The 18,921-nt window shown below is 41.9% G+C and overlaps 1 protein-coding gene across 2 annotated transcripts in view; it reads left to right on the plus strand.

Moving 5' to 3' along the window:
* Positions 1–690: 690 nt before the first annotated feature.
* Positions 691–18,921, plus strand: part of LOC137374624 (vesicle transport protein SFT2B-like) — a 43,059-nt gene continuing 24,828 nt past the window's right edge. For both annotated transcript variants that reach the window (XM_068041032.1, XM_068041033.1), the window contains exons 1-2: positions 691–819; positions 17,864–17,950. In XM_068041032.1, the coding sequence (XP_067897133.1) occupies positions 754–819; positions 17,864–17,950 (153 nt within the window). In that variant the 5' untranslated portion in view covers positions 691–753. The remainder of the gene's footprint in view (positions 820–17,863; positions 17,951–18,921) is intronic.

Genomic DNA, 18,921 nt, shown 5'->3' on the forward strand with positions numbered 1-18,921 from the left:
GTGGTGACCTGCTGCATCCTGCACAATCTTGTTATCATGAGGGCACAGCCCTTGCCATCAGGCCTTCAGAGGGCACCTTGGGAGGAGGGGGAGGAAGAGAAAGAGGACAAACTGTCTGTGAGCAAATAACCAAAGCTCCGCTTCCTCTGAGATCTCATCTCCACATCACAGCTGTTCCACAATTCCCCATCTTTCACGCCATCTGCTATATAACCATCACGATATCCACTTGGCCAAAATCCTGTAACAAAACTAACCCCCCCCACCAAAAAAAAATTTAAAACGATTTTATGCCCACGGGTGGCCTCCCAGGTCTCGGAACTTCTCGTACAACAGCTGCTGGGGCAAAACCATGAGCAAAGATACTAACGAGACCGACTGTTGTATATGGTAAATTCAATGCCATTTGCAAATATCACTTGATCCGGCTTGTTGTCAGAATGTGAGCTGCAGGAATGCCTCTAACCAGATTTAGCAACAGTGTAGCCACATGTTTTACATTGTATGAAAAATAATGGATGGGCAGAATGGATTGTATAGTGTAAGCCGTGTGGAGAAGGCCAGGACAGATTTTTTTCTGTCACTTCGTGCACAGGTGAGCCAGAGTCAAGACTCCACATGTCCTATAGAGGGCGGTGTGCTCATTAAGCGCTGTACGCATGCGCTGGTTGCTCTGGCGCCTGCGCATTTGGGGTGGGGTGTGTAGTGTTGATCGATCCGTTTGGGGAGAGGCAGAGACAGAGAGAGAGAGACATGGACAAATTGAAGAAAGTGCTGAACGGGAGCGACTCGGCGGAGGATGGCGGACCTTTGAGTGAGGTGAGGTGAGGCCGGGGCTACAGGGACTCTAAGAGGTTACACTAGGAGCTCGGACACATGCACACACCCGGAACAAGGTTAGGCCAGGGACTGAAGGGTCAAAGTTGGTCCAAGCCCTGGCCAAGGACAGGACGAGGGGAATTGTGTAGAGCCGGGATCGATGCTGGAGCTTGGTCTGTGTTCCAGACAGAGCCTTCCAGTCTGGTATTGGAGCTGCAGTGAGGAATCGCCCTCCGAGCCTTTCACAGTAACTGTGAAATATCAGGCTCAGTGTTTATTAACCGATTCTAAAGGAACAGCCAAGGGTTATAGTCATGATAATATAGATTGCAATTGTGTAACAACTTCCATTTATATAGCACCTTTAATGTAATAACACATCCCAAGGTGTTTCACAGGAGTATTATCAGCCAAAATGTGACAGCCACATCAAGAGACATTAAGTCAGGTGACTAAAAGCTTGGTCAAAGAGGTAGACTTTAAATAGCATCTTGAAGGAGGCAAAGAGGCAGGTTCCGGAACTTAGGGTTAAGCCCTCTGAAATGATGGAAATTGGGGATGTGCAAGTAGTCAGAATTGGAGGATCACAGAGACCTCAAGAGGGCTGTAGGTTGGAGAAGGTTAGAGTTAGGCTGAGGTGAGCCATGAGGGATTGGAATCCAAGGATGAGAATTTTAAATTTGAGACATTGCTGGATTGGGAGCCAATGTAGGTCAGCAAGCACTATGGTGATTGGCGAACAGGCAGCAGGAATGAGCTGACTTTTATGGAGGGTGGAAAGTTTGGAGGTAACAAGCATGAGTGTTTCAGCATCAGATGGACTGAGTTATAGGTGAATATATCTGAATATAATACAGATGGAAATGGATTGTCTTGCTGATAGAAAGGATATAGGGTTAGAAAATGAGCTCAGGCTAAAATAGGATGCCAAGGCTGCGAACAGTCTGGTTCAGCTTCAGTCATTGAGGGGGATTGAGTCAGTGGCTGGGAAATACATAGAGGTGCTATAATTGGGGCAGTGGAATGTGATTTGTGTTTCCTTGGGGGTCGGGAGGGGCAAAGCAGGGGGAATTAAATTCAAAGTGAAACTGCAGAAACATTATTTGAGTGAGTGACTGGTAAGTCTGTGGAACAGCTTCCTTAGGAGATGGTTAGCATTGATTCAAAATGCAAATAGATTTTTATCAAAAATCCAACAATCCTTGTTGCTAGACAAATGTGGCAGAAATATGCTCTAGAAAGGGTACTTCTAAGTGCCTATGGAGTAATTCTGTTTTGTATTGTACTTTGTTTTGTGTTGTCTTACAGCTTCTGTGTATTATCTTGCATGTTTAGCCTGAATGCACAGGACTGGTGTCTCAGTATTTACTATCTTTTAGAGAAGATGAGATTGGTGGGCATCCCATGTGATGTCTGGTGTATTATAACTTATCCAAGGCTAATTTCTAGTTCTGTGCTGCACTAACCTGTACATGGCATGGTACAAGGGTGCAGGTTTCAGTTTACAGACTCAATCTGTTTATTGAAATTGCCTATCTGCAGTGAATATAAGTTTAAAAGTAAAATAAAAGCAAAATACTGTGAATGCTGGAAATCTGAAATAAAAACAAGGGGCTGGAAATACTCAGGGTTGGCAGCATCTGTGGAGAGAGAAACGGAGTTGATGTTTCAGCTCTGTCACCTTTCATCAGAAGTGGCAAAGGTTAGAAATGTTATAGGTTTTAAGCAGTGGTGGTAAAGGCCTGCTACCCGACCCGAACGCAATGGGACCCGACGACACGTGTCAGGTTTGGGTTGGGTCGCACTTCCGGGTCCGGCATTCGGGCTGGGGTTGAGTCGGGCTGGATCGGGCACGCTTTCTCACAACCTCAGGTAAGTGACTAATGTTAATTTACTTTTAGGACTTTAAAGGTGGTTTTGTTAGTTATTTTAAGCTTGTGCAGGTAAGGAACAATGTGAAAAACGGACGGTAAGTTAACTGATGGTCGGGTCGGGTGCGGGATAAAACGGAAGGACTCTGGTCGGCTCGGGCTCGGATTGGGTCTCATTTGCAGACCCAAGCAGGCCTTTAAATGGTGGGGGTGGTGGGGAAGAGAACAAAAGGGAAGGTGTGTGATATGGCAAAGGGCAGGAAAGATTAAATGACAAAAGATGTCATGGAACAAAGGCAAAGGGAGTGCTAATGGCTGTGGTAAAAGACAAAGCATTCGTCCAGAGAGTGTGTTAATGGCAGAAGAATTAACAGCTCTGTCCAACAGCAGAAACATGAAATAGCAAGTTTAAGGCAGGCACATGGTTTAAAAAAATAAAATAACTCCTCCGTTACCCCCAACACCTTGTCCTCTTCCCACGGCACTTTCCCATGCAATCGCAGGATGTATAATACCTGCCCTTTTACCTCCTCGCTTCTCACCATCCAAGGCCCGAAACACTTCTTCCAGGTGAAGCAGCGATTCACTTGTACTTTCAATTTATTATACTGTATTGGCTGCTCACAATGCAGTTGCCTCTACATTGGGGAGATGCAGATTGGGTGACCGCCTTGCGCAAGCATGACCTTGAGCTTGCGGTTTCTTGCCATTTCAATTCACCACACTGCTCTCATACCCACATTTCTATCCTTGGCCTGCTGCAGTGTTCCAGTGAACATCAACGCAAGCTCAAGGAGCAGTGTCTTATCTTCCAATTAGTCACTCTACAATGAGTTCAACAATTTCAGAGCATGGCTATCCTTTTTTTATTATTTTATTTTTTAACCATGTGACTGCCTTAAACTTGATTTTTCATGTTTGTGCTTTTGGATAGAGCTATTCATTATTCTGCCATTAACACTATCTCTGGACTAATTCTTTGTCTTTCACCACAACCATTAGCACTCCCTTTGCCTTTGTCCCCATGACATCTTTGTCATTTAATCTCTCCTGCCCTCAGCCCCGTCACACATCTTCCCTTTTGTTCTCTTCCCCCACCCCACTTCACTTGCTAAAACTTATTACATTTCTAACCTTTGTCAGTTGTGATGAAAGGTCATAGACCTGAAAAGTTAACTCTGTTTCTCTCTCCACAGATGCTGCCAGACCTGCTGAGTATTTCCAGCACTTTGTTTTTGAGTTTAAAAATGTTGAGAGAAAGCCTCAACGGTGTTAGCAAGGTCTTTGGCCTGACTAGCAAAGTCAGAAATAGAGCTTTGTTGCAACTGCATTTATGCAGTTCCTGTCCATATGCAGTTTTTTCAATATTACTTTGAGTCTCCAAAGCCACTTTACAGTTTAAATTGGCCAATTTGAAAATCAAGCACTGAATCATATAAAGTACCACTGGAATCCTTTTTTTGTTGTTCATCCTTTATCTTTGTGTGTGTCTGTGTGACCTTCGCTACATATAATTTATGTACTGTTCAAATTTCTTTTTAGGCTTTTAGCGTTTCAAAAGTTTTATGCACATTTATGCCAATTTTAGAAAAGATTGTGATTCATATTAAATGTTACATTTGTGGAATTTAATATACTGTGTAGCAGCTACAGATGTGGACAAGTCACTCTGTTTTTGTGGTTAACTCAATCTCTGGATGGTGTGTTTTTTAAATCTAGGCCTATGTTACAGTCTTTCTGCTTAGCTTTTGTTTTGAATATTGTATTCATGAATGTGAAAGTCTAGGACTGTGTGGCCTTGTGGGTTAATGCCTGAAGAAATTAAGTCTTTAAATTTCTTACACAGACCCTAAGCTGGAGACATCTGTAAAATAGCTATTTGGGGCTGTCTGGCCCTGTTTTTGTTCTGTTTCATATGATTTCGGAACTATACAGTCAAACTCTGTTCTGATGAAAGGTCACTGACCTGAAACGTTATCTTTGCTTCTCTCTCCACAGATGCTGCCAGACTTGCTGAGTATTTCCAGCATTTCTTGCTTTTATTTCATTCAGACTCTCTCCCTGTTTGATGCACAGTTTTCCTGAGTGTCCCGGGTTCCTTGAGTTCCTTCCACTGCAGTTGACCGGGCCCTCAACCCAATCCATTCAATTTCACGCACTTCTGCTCTCACCCCTTCCCCTCCTTCCTGGAGCCACGGTAGGCTTCCCCTTGTCCCCATCTTCCACCCCACCAGTCTCCACATTCAACAGATCATCCTCTGCCATTTCTGCCACCTCCACCATGATGCGACCACCAAACGCATCTATCTCTTAACTCCCTTTTTAGCATTCTGAAGGGACCATTCCCTCCACGACACCCTGGTCCACTCCCCTATCGCCTCCAACAGCCACTCTCATTTTTCCCCCATTTTTTTGAGACGGCAATTTTGATCCTGCGATTTCCATTCAAACCTCCTCTAGACCCATCTTTGTTTCTTTATTTATCCCATTACCATCCCCCTTTGCCTTGCACTATCATACCTTTTGTCATTTAATCTCTACTGTCTCACCTTATCACAGACCTTTCCTTTTGTTCTTACCCCCCCTACCCCTGCCTCTGTACTTGCTTAAAACTTGTTACATCTGTAACTTATTCCAATATTGACAAAAGGTTATCAACCTGAAGACATTAACTCTGTTTCCCTCTCATCAGATGCTGCCTGTTCTGCTGAGTATTTCCATCATTCCTTGTTTTTATTTTCTGAGTTGATATTTGTACTTGCCTTCATCAGAGCCTTGATCTAGTTCTAGCTTGTTGATATTTCTCTATTGCATTCCTGTTGTCTACTGCCATCTCCCCTGTGGAGGTTTCATTTCTGTGATGGATTTTGGTCTTTGTCATATTCAAAAATGTTTCTAAGGAAATCTCATTGTTCTTCCAAATCTGCCCTTCCCACCTGCAGAAGGTGACCTATAGGTATTGGTCCACAGGCTCCCTCAAATCCAATATATTTTCATTTTTTGTTCTCTATTTCAGTATTTGTGATTGTTACGCTGGTGTGGCGGAATTAGTTTCAGAAGATCCTGAATCCCTTTGTCGAACCATAGTCTGCAGCCTTAGATTAGATTAGAGATACAGCACTGAAACAGGCCCTTTGGCCCACCGAGTCTGTGCCGAACATCAACCACCCATTTATACTAATCCTACACTAATCCCATATTCCTACCAAACATCCCCACCTGTTCCTATATTTCCCTACCACCTACCTATACTAGTGACAATTTATAATGGCCAATTTACCTATCAACCTGCAAGTCTTTTGGCTTGTGGGAGGAAACTGGAGCACCCGGAGAAAACCCACGCAGACACAGGGAGAACTTGCAAACTCCACACAGACAGTACCAGGAATCGAACCCGGGTCCCTGGAGCTGTGAGGCTGCGGTGCTAACCACCGCGCCACTGTGCCGCCCTTGAAACGGATGTCAATACAAGAGATTGGGATGTCCAATACTCTTCCCAAATGCCCAGTGATATATGAAGAAATCACTTGGACATCAATCTTTTAGAATTCTAGATGATTGATCTTTGCTAATCTCCCTTTTCAGTAACCTGTCCAAAATAGTCTTATGTAGTTAATAGTCTACAAAACTCTTATAAAGAAGGATCGCCAGTTGGCTTTGAGTTATTTTTATTTATTTTATTTAGAGACTGAAACAGGCCCTTCGGCCCACCGAGTCTGTGCCGACCAACAACCACGCATTTATACTAATCCTACATTAATCCCATATTCCCTACTACATCCCCACCATTCTCCTACCACCTACCTACACTAGGGCAATTTACAATGGCCAATTTACCTATCAACCTGCAAGTCTTTGTCTGTGGGAGGAAACCGGAGCACCTGACGGAAACCCACGCGGTCATAGGGAGAACTTGCAAACTCCACACAGGCAGTACTCAGAACTGAACCCGGGTCGCTGGAGCTGTGAGGCTCCATTAGTACTTTGACTGTTTGAGCCGTAGTTAATTCCAGGGGTATCTTCCACTTGGAGATCTTTAGTTACATAACACTTGTGCTGGAATGCCCCGGGGAATGTCAAGCTGCTGATGTTTTGAAGCCACCTGGATGCTGTTCCCAGATGAATACTAAGCTACCTCTGTATTCTTTTGACAGAACTCTTGAGTGTGTGCATAAAACATAGTGTTAATCTTTACAGTGGAGGCACTTCCTTTCTGACTTTCACAACCACCCCTAAAGTGGATAAACTGTAGTCATCAAAGATCACCACAATACATTCAAGTTGTTATAAAAAAGGGCCTTATTTGTATATATTTGCATCTGAACAGGAGGGAGCTACATGGGTAGTACATGACATTTGTGTAAAGTAGTAGAATTGAAATCTTATTTACCTTCATATGTTACTGCAAGATGGATTTTCAGTCATCGACAGCATGTCGGCAGGAAGCACCTTTTTTTTTTACTGTCTGGGCTTTTAAAAAGAATATTTCTTTCCCTAATTATTGCTGGACTATTAATGACTTGAATATAAAGCAATTTACTAATCATGTAATTTTTTTTGAAAGAGTATTGTGCTTCACTGATCCGTTGTGCTTTTGCTTAGTTTAATTTAGTTTCTGGTCTGTAAATTTACTGTTGAAGAAGAAGCTTTAACAAGCTTTTCTATTGGATATAATTGGAATGTCCTCTCATCCATAAAGTAAAACTTTCATGGTCATCTTGGGTTTTGACATATGTTTGTTTTAATGTTACAGAATTGGTGAGAGCCATCTTAAAAGATCCAAGTAGATAGGTAAATAGATTCTTGTTAGGCAAGGGAATCAAAGATTATCAGGAGTATATGGGAGTGTGGAATTTGAGACAGAAACAGATCAGCCAAGATCTTATTGAATGGCAGAGCAGGCTTGATGGGCCGAATGGCTGACTTCTACTAATTAGTATGGTCATATGATTACAAAATTTAAGATTCTTTCAGGAAATAATTATATAAAGGAAAAACTGGATGTTGTGTGAAGGGGTTTGATAAAGTGCCGCATAGAAAGCTTGTTTGTAAAATTAAGGCACACTGTATTAAGGAGGAATGCAGTAGTATGAGTTTGGCTGAAGGACAGAAATCTAAAAAGGTAGTTAATGGACTTTTTTCAGACTGTGGATGCAAGCAGTGATATTCCTTGGGGATCGGCTTGAGGAATATTGTGTTTTTTTGTTCTCTTTCTTTCATAGGCTATATAAATTTGGGTGTAGGGTGCACAATGTTAATTTTTAGTGATAAAAATAAGGATTGTAAGCAATGTTCCCTCTAAGGTTTGCGGCTGTGCAGCAATCAGAAATATGCCATGCAAGGAACAAACAGGCTGCACACACGCAACATTCCCTTTAAGATGCCCACACGCGAGGCCATGCATCAATCTTAGAGGGACCATACATTGCAACAAGCCGGCCGCGCACAGCAAACAGAAATTAGAAGGAACATTGATTGTAAGGGATCTTAGGAGGACATAGGCAGGTTGGTATATTTGGCAGATAGATGTTGGATGAAATTTAATGTAGAGAAATGAGATGATTTTTGGGTAGAAGAATAAGTAGAGGAAATATAGACCAAATAGCAAAACTTTGAAGGAACAGAAGAACAGAGACTTGAGGGTTCAGAAACACAAAAAATGTTGTTAACTTTTTTTTCGGGTAGGTGGGAAGAGGATGGCAGAGGAAGGCTATTGAATCCTAGGCTTTACAACCAGGAGCAGAAAGCTAAGTGATGTACAATCCATATATATCATTGATTAGGTTGTAATTAAAGTATTATGTCCAGTTTTGAACATCTTACTTTAAGAAGCATGTCAAGACCATAGAAATGTTACAGAAAATTGACATGATGGGGAAGAGCAGCTTTAGTTACGAGGAGAGACGAGAGAAATTGACTCTTATCAGTAGAACAGAGAAGGTTACAAAAGATCAGGACTGCTCAAAAGTATAATAGATTCTTATAAGGTAAATAGGGAAAAACTGTTCCAACTGCCATTTGAAGGCATAAATTTAAGGCACCAAACATAGTGAAGGAGAGGGTGAGAGAAATTTCTTGTGAAGCAGGTCATTAGGATGTGGAATGCCCGCCCAGAAACAGTGGTGCAAGCAGAATTCATAATAGCTTTTAAAAAGAAACACAGATACATATTTGTAAAAGAAAAATTTGAGGAAAGGACAGGGATATGCAACTAAATGACTCGCTTGTTGTGCTCTGGCACAGGTGCAAAGGACAAATGGCCCTTTCTGTGCCTTAACCTTCTATGGGTCTAGTTGAAATTAGATGCAACAATATAATACAGAATTTAATCTGTTATATCAAATGAGTGTATAAAGATCATATTGCAAATGGAAGTCCGTATAAGGCAGAGAGTTTTAAAACTATGTATGAAAAGACATTATAAACTGCATGTATCGTGAAACATTTTGCACAGAGTAGTGTTTTATTAATTACTTTGCATTTTGATTGTGTATGGAAAATATTTTACCTGTAAAATGCAAAACTTCATTAGTAGCACCACTAGCCACCTCTTAAGCATTTATTTATTAACTATTTGAGGATTTATTCATCTTTTCATTCTGCACAGCAGTGTTTGGCAAATAACTTGATGTTTAGCGAACAACATTTTTCATTTCAGTAAAATAGCCTTACACTTGTCAAAATGTTTTAGCCACAGGAAATAAGCACGAAAACTCCTCAGAAGCAGTTAAAACTATTAAGTTAAAGTGAGCTGGGGAGATGTCCATTGGGGAATGAGTCTGAAAGTTATAGAGCTACGTGCAGAAAAATGATGAAACACAGTGCGGAATATGATTTGTATGTTCCTGGAACTCTGGGAAAACTGCAAGTTTAAATAGTGGAAATACATGTATAAAATATTGTGAAGTGTTGATCAACTATTTTTGGGAACACAAATTTTGAATAACTAAGGCTAGGAACAGACGAATCCCTTGAGGAATATAAAGACAGTAGAAAGGAACTTAAGCAAGGAGTCAGGAGGGCTAAAAGGGATCATGAAAAGTCATTGGCAAACAGGATTAAGGATAATCCCAAGGCTTTTTATACATCTATAAAGAGCAAGAGGGTAACCAGGGAAAGGGTTGGCCCACTCAAGGACAGAGATGGGAATCTATGTGTGGAGCCAGAGGAAATGGGCGAGGTATTAAATGAGTACTTTGCATCAGTATTCACCAAAGAGAAGGACTTGCTGGATGATGAGCCGAGGGAAGGGAGTGTAGATGGTCTCAGTCATCTCATTATCAAAAAGGAGGAGGTGTTGGGTGTCTTGCAAAGCATTAAGGTAGATAAGTCCCCAGGGCCTGATGGGATCTAGCCCGGAATACTAAGGGAGGCAAGGGAAGAAATTGCTGGGGCCTTGACAGAAATCTTTGCATCCTCCTTGGCTACAGGTGAGGTCCCAGAGGACTGGAGAATAGCCAATGTTGTTCCTTTGTTTAAGAAGGGTATCAAGGATAATCCAGGAAATTATAGGCCGGTGATCCTTACATCAGTGGTAGGGAAATTATTAGAGAGGATTCTTCGGGACAGGATTTACTCCCATTTGGAAACAAACGAACTTATTAGCGAGAGGCAGCATGGTTTTGTGAAGGGGAGGTCGTGTCTCACTAATTTGATTGAGTTTTTTGAGGAAGTGCCAAAGATGATTGAAGGAAGGGCAGTGGATGTTATCTATATGGACTTCAGTAAAGCCTTTGACAAGGTCCCTCATGGCAGACTGCTACAAAAGGTGAAGTCACACGGGATCAGAGGTGAGCTGGCAAGATGGATACAGAACTGGCTCTGTCATAGACGACAGAGGGTAACAGTGGAAGGGTGCTTTTCTGAATGGAGGGATGTGACTAGTGGTGTTCTGCAGGGATCCGTGCTGGGACCGTTGCTCTTTGTAGTATATATAAATGATTTGGAGGAAAATGTAGCTGGTCTGATTAGCAAGTTTGCGGACGACACAAAGGTTGGTGGAGTTGCGGATAGTGATGAGGATTGTCAGAGGATACAGCAGGATATAGATCGGTTGGAGACTTGGGCGGAGAAATGGCAGATGGAGTTTAAAGCGGACAAATGTGAGGTAATGCATTTTGGAAGGTCTGATGCAGGTGGGAAGTATACAGTAAATGGCAGAACCCTTAGGAGTATTGACAGGCAGAGAGATCTGGGCGTACAGGTCCACAGGTCACTGAAAGTGGCAACGCAGGTGGATAAGGTAGTCAAGAAGGCATACGGCATGCTTGCCTTCATCAGTCGGGGCATAGAGTATAAAAGTTGGCAAGTCATGCTGCAGCTGTACAGAACCTTAGTTAGGCCACACTTAGAATATTGCGTGCCATTCTGGTCGCCACACTACCAGAAGGAAGTGGAGGCTTTGGAGAGGGTACAGAAGAGGTTTACCAGAATGTTCCCTGGTCTGGAGGGCATTAGCTATGAGGAGAGGTTGGATAAACTCGGATTGTTTTCACTGGAACGACAGAGGTGGTGGGGTGACATGATAGAGGTTTACAAAGTTATGAGCGGCATGGACAGAGTGGATAGTCAGAAGCTTTTTCCCAGGGTGGAAGAGTCAGTTACTGGGGGACATAGGTTTGAGGTGCAAGGGACAAAGTTTAGAGGGGATGTGCGAGGCAAGTTCTTTACACAGAGGGTGGTGAGTGCCTGGAACTTGCTGCTGGGGGTGGTGGTGGAAGCAGGTGCGATAGCGACGTTTAAGAGGCATCTTGACAAATACATGAATAGGAAGGGAATAGAGGGATACGGTCCCCGGAAGTGCAGAAGGTTTTAGTTTAGGCAGGCATCAAGATCGGCGCAGGCTTGAAGGGCCGAATGGCCTGTTCCTGTGCTGTGCTGTACTGTTCTTTGTTCAGCTAATATGTAGGGCCCTATCAAATTCACAGTCAAATTTTACAAATTTCGTGGTCACAGCATTTTAAGAATTGGGAATTTCACAATTTCGTGTATTTAAATCATAAATTTCACAGTGTTGCAACAAACCATGAAAATGATCTGTTTAAAGCAAAAAGACAAGGGGAATTTCTGGTTTCAAATGGCATTTATTGTATACTCAAAAACTGTTGTAAAAAGCTGTCTATAAACAGGTCACATTCTTTATGCACTGTAGTTAATGGGTTAATATGAGCATGGGGCAATTTGCAACTGCCTCTTTCTTCATTCCCTATCCGCGCTGTGAAAATCTGTTCATGTTTAGACCAGCTCTCACCGCGTCCGCAGAGTTTATTGGAATTGTTAGACAGCGTCTTGCTTGCCTTGCAAGGTGGGGGATTCTGCATTTCACAGAGTTCCAGCACTGCAGCACAAGCAAAGTACAATCAGTTTCTTTTGCAATGCTTTTATAAGCAGGAATCTTCAGCCTACAGTTCGTGTCAAAGCCAGGAATTACATCAATCTAGTTTTAATCCCCCATCAACAGGTGTGTTTGTGCAGGGTCAAAGATACACACAGCTTTCAGAAATGCAGCAGAAGGTTGCTGAAACATCTGAGCCACTTTTCCTTCATTGCTTGACTCTTCCCCATCGCAGTATATAGTTTGAGCTTCTTTGCCATGCAATATAACACCCGTTGAGCACAGGCATTTAATTCAGTGTCATCAGAGTGTTGTTAGTGTGACTGTGCTTCAACCTAGAGCAGTACATCCATTACTTTATTGTAAGCTTTGTGGATTGTGACGTGTCCAGATTCAAACTGTGATTAAATCCATCAGTCATATAGCATTCTTGGCAACAAACTGAACCTCCTCATTAAGCTGAGCATCATTTAGAAGGGTTACAATGTCTGTTAAAACCTGTGTTTTCGGTTTCAGAGTGAGCTCTTCTGAGACGACATCTGAGTAGTACTTCAGAAGAACTGCATGATACTGTGCTGCCCGAAACTAAGAATTCCACTGTAATTACTGGCTCAGGAGGAAGGGCGATATTTTGTTCCCCAATTTCCACCATTTCAGCCGCATTTGCAATGTGTTGCCTATATGGAAGCTTGCGGCTAGGGCAGTGTTTGAAGATCTTTTTAATGTAGCTGACCAGTTTGCCAACTTTACCAAACTTGCTTTTCCACAGCTCACTGAGAAGAGAAATTATATGTGCATCACATCTAATATGGACAGTATTAGGCATTACACTTTGGAGCACAGATTTGAAAGATTTTGTCGTGCAAGCTGCATTGTCACTAATTAAAGCAGACACGGTCCAAATTTCAACGAAGTATTTTGAAATGGTTTTGATTATCGCTTCAAAAACTGTAATTTAATTAACAGTTTCCTGACAGTACATCTTTGGCTTTGCATAGAAACATAGAAAATAGGAGTAGGCCATTCAGCCCTTCGAGCCTGCTCCGCCACTCATTATGATCATGGCTGATCATCCAACTCAGTAACCTGTTCCCACTTTCCCCCCCATATCCTTTGATCCCTTTAGACCCAAGAACTATATCTAACTCCTTCTTGAAAACATAGTGTTTTGGCCTCAACTGCTTTCTGTGGTAGCGAATTCCACAGGCTCACCACTCTCTGGGTGAAGAAACTTCTCCCCATCTCAGTCCTGAGAGGTTTACCCCGTATCCTTAGACTATGACCCCTGGTTCTGGATTTCCCCACCATCGGGAACATCCTTCCTGCATATACCCTGTCAAGTCCTGTTAGAATTTTATAGGTTTCTATGAGATCCCCCCTCACTCTTCTGAACTCCAGCAAATATAATCCTAACCAACTCAATCTCTCCTCATACGTCAGTCCCACCATCCCAGGAATCAGTCTGGTAAACCTTCGCTGCACTCCCTCTATAGCAAGAACATCCTTCCTCAGATAAGGAGACCAAAACTGCACACAATATTCCAGGTGTGGCCTCACCAAGGCCCTGTATAATTGCAGCAAGACATCCCTGCTCCTGTACTCGAATCCTCTCGCTATGAAGGCCAACATACCATTTGCCTTTTTTACCTATTTCTAGGGCCACTTCCTTAAGTACTCTGGGATGCATACCATCAGGCCCTGGGGATTTATTGGCCTTCAATCCCAGACATAAAATCAAACAAAACATGCAGCACATAGTTGCCTTGCTCGTCAGTGAACTCATCACAAATAACTGCATCCTCCTCACAACTCACCCTCCCACCCAGTTTTGCCATCTGCAAATTTGGAGATATTACATTTAGTTCCCTCATCTAAATCATGAATATATATTGTGACTAGCTGGGGTCCTAGCATCGATCCCTGCGGTACCCCACCAGTCACTGCCTGCCATTCGGAAAAAGATCCATTTATCCCTACTCTTTGTTTCTTATCTGCCAACCAATTTTCTGTCCATCGTAATACACTACCCCTTATCCCATGCGCTTTAATTTTACATGCTAATCTCTTATGTGGGACTTTGTCGAAAGCCTTCTGAAAGTCCAAATAAACCACATCCACTGGCTCCCCCTCATCAACTGTACTAGTTATATCCTCGAAAATTTCTAGTAGATTTGTCAAGCATGATTTCCCTTTCGTAAATCCAAGCTGACTCTGTCCGATTCTACCACTGTTCTCCAAGTGCTCTGCTATAAAATCTTTGATAATGGACTCTAGAATTTTCCCCACTACTGCCAGGCTGACTGGCCTATAATTCCCTGCTTTCTCTCTACGTCCCTTTTTAAATAGTGAGGTTACATTAGCTCGCCTCCAATCTGTAGGAACTGTTCCAGAGTCTATAGAATCTTGGAGGATGACCACCAATGCATCCACTATTTCTAGGGCCACTTCCTTAAGTACTCTGGGATGCATACCATCAGGCCCTGGGGATTTATTGGCCTTCAATCCCAGACATAAAATCAAACAAAACATGCAGCACATAGTTGCCTTGCTCGTCAGTGAACTCATCACAAATAATTGCAAAAGACTCACATGCGTTAATCTGAGACATCTTCATACAATGTGTAGCAAAAGCCTTTGGTAGGTAGTCCTGTTGTAGTTTATTTGCACTTGGCAAGCAAGCACCATTTTGTACATTACATTATGTCGAATGAATACACAGCTTTGGGTGACCAGGTGACCATTGGTATGTTGGTGCTTGCAAAAGGAACCACAAGTTCCATTGTAACCAACTGATTTTCTGAGCTCTGTCAACTTTTTAAAAAGAGATGGAATCGTTGCTTGTTTTTTTTGCATGTTTGTTTTCCAGCAATGTGGTGTCTTTCTGCTGCGATGGCTTCTGGCTCTAAGTGCTGTTGAACCTTTGCCCACTGTGTGAGATCCAACGAAACATTGCAGCTTGTGCTAAACTGTATTCCACCATTGGCATGCAGAATTATGCTTCTAAATTCTTTCAGTCGATGTGCTGCAGTAATGGTTGTGGCCATTTTTGATTTGCTCATTCTGGAATTCTCACTTATCTGCCAATATTTAAGACTGCTTCTCTCAAAGCTGCATCAGAAACCCTCCCTCATCTGCCAATCAGCGAGTTGAGCCTTGTGCCAATCACTAAAATATGATTGCAACATGCCCAGCAATCAACAAGGCTCACTCCTTGTGTCAACAAATAAAATGTGCAAAATTCACAAAATGGCCGATTTCATGGAGGACCCGAGATTTCATGGTCTGTGACGCATTTTTCACAGCTGTGAATTTGGTAGGTTCCTAAATATGTGGGTAGAGTCTGTGGTACTCCATATGGCTTGATGGGGCAAATGGAATTTTAACATTCAATGCTTTCTTGCAGTTTGGTCTATTATTCGATGACACCATTTGCTACTGACTTGGAACCTAGTTAGTCAATGAAAAGGGGAGAGCCCTAATGTGCAGCAAGAATCAAATGCTGCAAGGAAGAATTGATGAAGAAATAAACATTTATATTACTTCCATGCTGGTGAATTGGTTTGGTTTTTAAATTCCTAGCCTAGAAAGTTCGCTTACCTTAATTAAGTTTGAGAGTGAAACTTTTCAGTACTGGCATAATATAGAATATTGCATTGAGGGTGCTTTTACAGAAGTTTAACTGTGCTGAAAGAATAGCAATATATGCTCATTTTTTGGTAGTCTTTCACACCATTTAGGAAACACCAGTGACTCTGTTATCAGTGATGTAGATTCTTTATTTCCTTGGTTAATTGATTTAATGCATTTGACGTACATGCTTGGAGCAAGCAACAATGTAATTGAATACTGTGGTTAATGATTGGGAGAGCTAATTTCACTGAATCAATCAAGAAAACTAGCAAGCTGTGCCTGTGAGGAAAGACTAACTGAACTGTTTCTGGTTGCCTAACTAAATAAGTTCTAATATTCTATGCATATTTTTTAATAACTACTTATGCAAATTGCAACCTTTTTGTAGTGGTTGAAAAAGTACAGTTTCTCAGTATTTAATATTTTGCAAGTGTTTAAATCATTACAGTGACTTTTGAGAGGCACCAGGATGCTGTTTTAAAATTGAAAGGGGGTATCTCATGCTTTAAAAATATGTTCCAAAGCATTTCACAACGTGGCAAATAATAGATGAAAAAATAGATGTAGTAGGATTAAAGGTGACTGAAAGCAAGCCTGCCGTGTGAGGTTGTGGAGGAGGGATGAGAGGTTGGAGTTGGAATATTGGACTTGGTATTAACATGGGTTTTTTCAAGCCTTTTAAACAGAATCAGTAGACTAAGCAGACATTGGTTGAAGTTCATTGCTGCTGGAAATATGTTAAAGCTTTGAAACTTGACAGTGAGCCACGAGACTTAATTTTTAAAAATTCATTCTTGGGAAGGGAGTGTCATCGGCAAGGCCGGCATTGATTGCCTATCCCTAATTTCCCTTGAGCAGGTAGTGCTTGAACTGCTGCAGTCTGTGTGGTGTAGGTACACTCACAGTGCCGTTGGGGAGTTCCAGGATTTTGAAACAGTGAAGGAATGGTCATGTAGTTCCAAGTCAGGATGCTGTGACTTGGAGGGGAACTTTCAGGTGGTGGTGTTCCCATTTTCTGCTGCCTTTGTTCTTCTAGGTGACGGTCGTGAGTTTGGAAGGTGTTGAAGGAGCTTTGGTGAGTTGCTGCCATGGATTTTGTAGATGGTGCACACTGCTGCCACTGTCACCAGTGATGGAGGGAGTGAATATCTAATGTCGTGAATGGGGTGCTGGTCAAGTGGGCTGCTTTATGTTGGATGTTGCTGAGCTCTGGAGTATTGTTGGAGCTGTACTCAACAAGGTACATGTAGAGTATTCCATCACATTCCTGACTGGTGCCTTGTAGATGATGGACAGGCTTTGGGGAGTCAGGAGGTGTTACTTGCTGCAGAATTCCCAGCCTCTGACTATGACGGCAGGCAGCAGAGGTTGTGGCTGATGTGAATAGTAATAAAGTTATTCTGAAGTCAGAAGTTGATGTCAGTGATGGCAGAAAAACAAAGCATTTGGCGCATTTTCTAAAAATGGTTGTTAACTATTAACATGATTTAGCTATGAAAGGACAAGGACTAGAAGATAATGACCTAGCCAAGAGGCCCAAATGATATGCATGCCAGAATGTTGAGGGAGGTTGTGGAGGAGATAGCAGAAGCACTAGCCAGAATTTTTCAAAAAACTTTTGAGTATGGAAATTATGCATAGAAACACAGAAGTTATAACCTAAAACAGACCATTTGCCTCAACCAACATTTACCATTGATGTGAGTAAATAGTTCAAATCACACTTACCCGTCCTATTCCTATATCTCAGCGTTGCCTTTTCCTTCATCCACTTTTGCAATTTCATTTTGAATGTTTACATAGTTTCTGCCTCAACCACTAATCCTGGAAGAATCCCACTCCATGGTTGACTGGCTCGCTGGGCTACTTCAGAGCCCAGTACATTCATTTGTAAAAACCCACTACCAGTGCTTTAAAAAGATAGCCTACTACCATCCTCTCAGGGCAACTAGGGATGAGCAATAGATTCTGACCTAGCCAGTGATGCCCGTGTCCCAAGAATGAATATTTATAAAAAAATAACTCCGACAGAAAGATATTAAGAGTTTGACATCTCATCAGATTAAAGCAATCTTGTCGGCCATTTAAGCTTGAGTTGTACTGATTATAACCTTTTTACTAGAATGTATATAATAGATAACTACAGCAATATCCATGATGACCTGAAATTGTTGTGAAGTTTTCATGAGTTGCACTTTTCTCCCTGCAGGTAATTGAGGGAACCTCCTTAGGATGGGGAACCAGAGTGAAAGGCTTTCTTGCCTGCTTTGCAGCAGGAATTATTTGCTCCATTTTGGTAAGCTGATTTGAAAATACTGTGTACTTTGGAAAGAGTAAGTGAAATATCACTAAATAACTTCACTGAACCTCAAATCCTAAAAGTATTTCCAGGCATACAATGAATCACTACATTTGTTTTGCAAAAGGTTGTTTAAATTTTAGTTCCTATGCAGTACTGATTATCCATTACTATATTTGCAGTAAACAGGAACAAATGTCTTGTAAGTGTTGTGCGTTTTTCAAAGGAATGAACTTTGTGGTTTGTTCCTCATGGAGATGGGGACACTTTTAACGCTGTAGTGCCCTTACCTGAGACCCTTTTGAACGTATGGGTCATTTCTAAAGAAACTTGCCTGGCCAATGTTAATCCAGACCTAATCTTGGACGCTTATTGCCAGAGATCTGAACTCGTAGGTGGCTTAACTGTCTTGTTCACTGATCCTTACCTTTCCTTCTGGTTTCTGGTCAATTCTGTACTGCTGTCACTGAAAACATTCACTCTATCTCCATGCTAAACATTGCATGTGAAAAATTCAAAGCTAATGAAAATTAACTAATAGCAGTTTTTTTTTGAAAAATGCAATATTGGTTGTGTAATTCAAATTAGTGGGCCACAGAGAGTTGATAGGCAACATCTATACATCACCTGAGCCATTGAATTGAAGTATATTGTCATTTTGATTATACAGTGTAATTTGTAACTTGAAATTTACAGAACCATCAAAAACTCTGAATAACATTGGGGCTATAGCCTGAGATAGGTTTATTTACTGGAAACTATATATTTAGATGTAATATGTATTGTCATAGTCTGTCTATTATAGCCGCTAAGCGCATTGCACTGTTGAACTACAAGAAAGCCCCCAGCGAGTTAACATCCGTAGCACTTAAAGCAGCCAGAAGCACTGCACAAAGAACAGCCAGGCGCTGCGCAAATGACTACTGGCAACACCTATGCAGTCATATTCAGCTGGCCTCAGACACCGG

This window comes from Heterodontus francisci, chromosome 10 (assembly GCF_036365525.1).
Source record: "Heterodontus francisci isolate sHetFra1 chromosome 10, sHetFra1.hap1, whole genome shotgun sequence".
Taxonomy (NCBI): Eukaryota; Metazoa; Chordata; class Chondrichthyes; order Heterodontiformes; family Heterodontidae; genus Heterodontus; species Heterodontus francisci.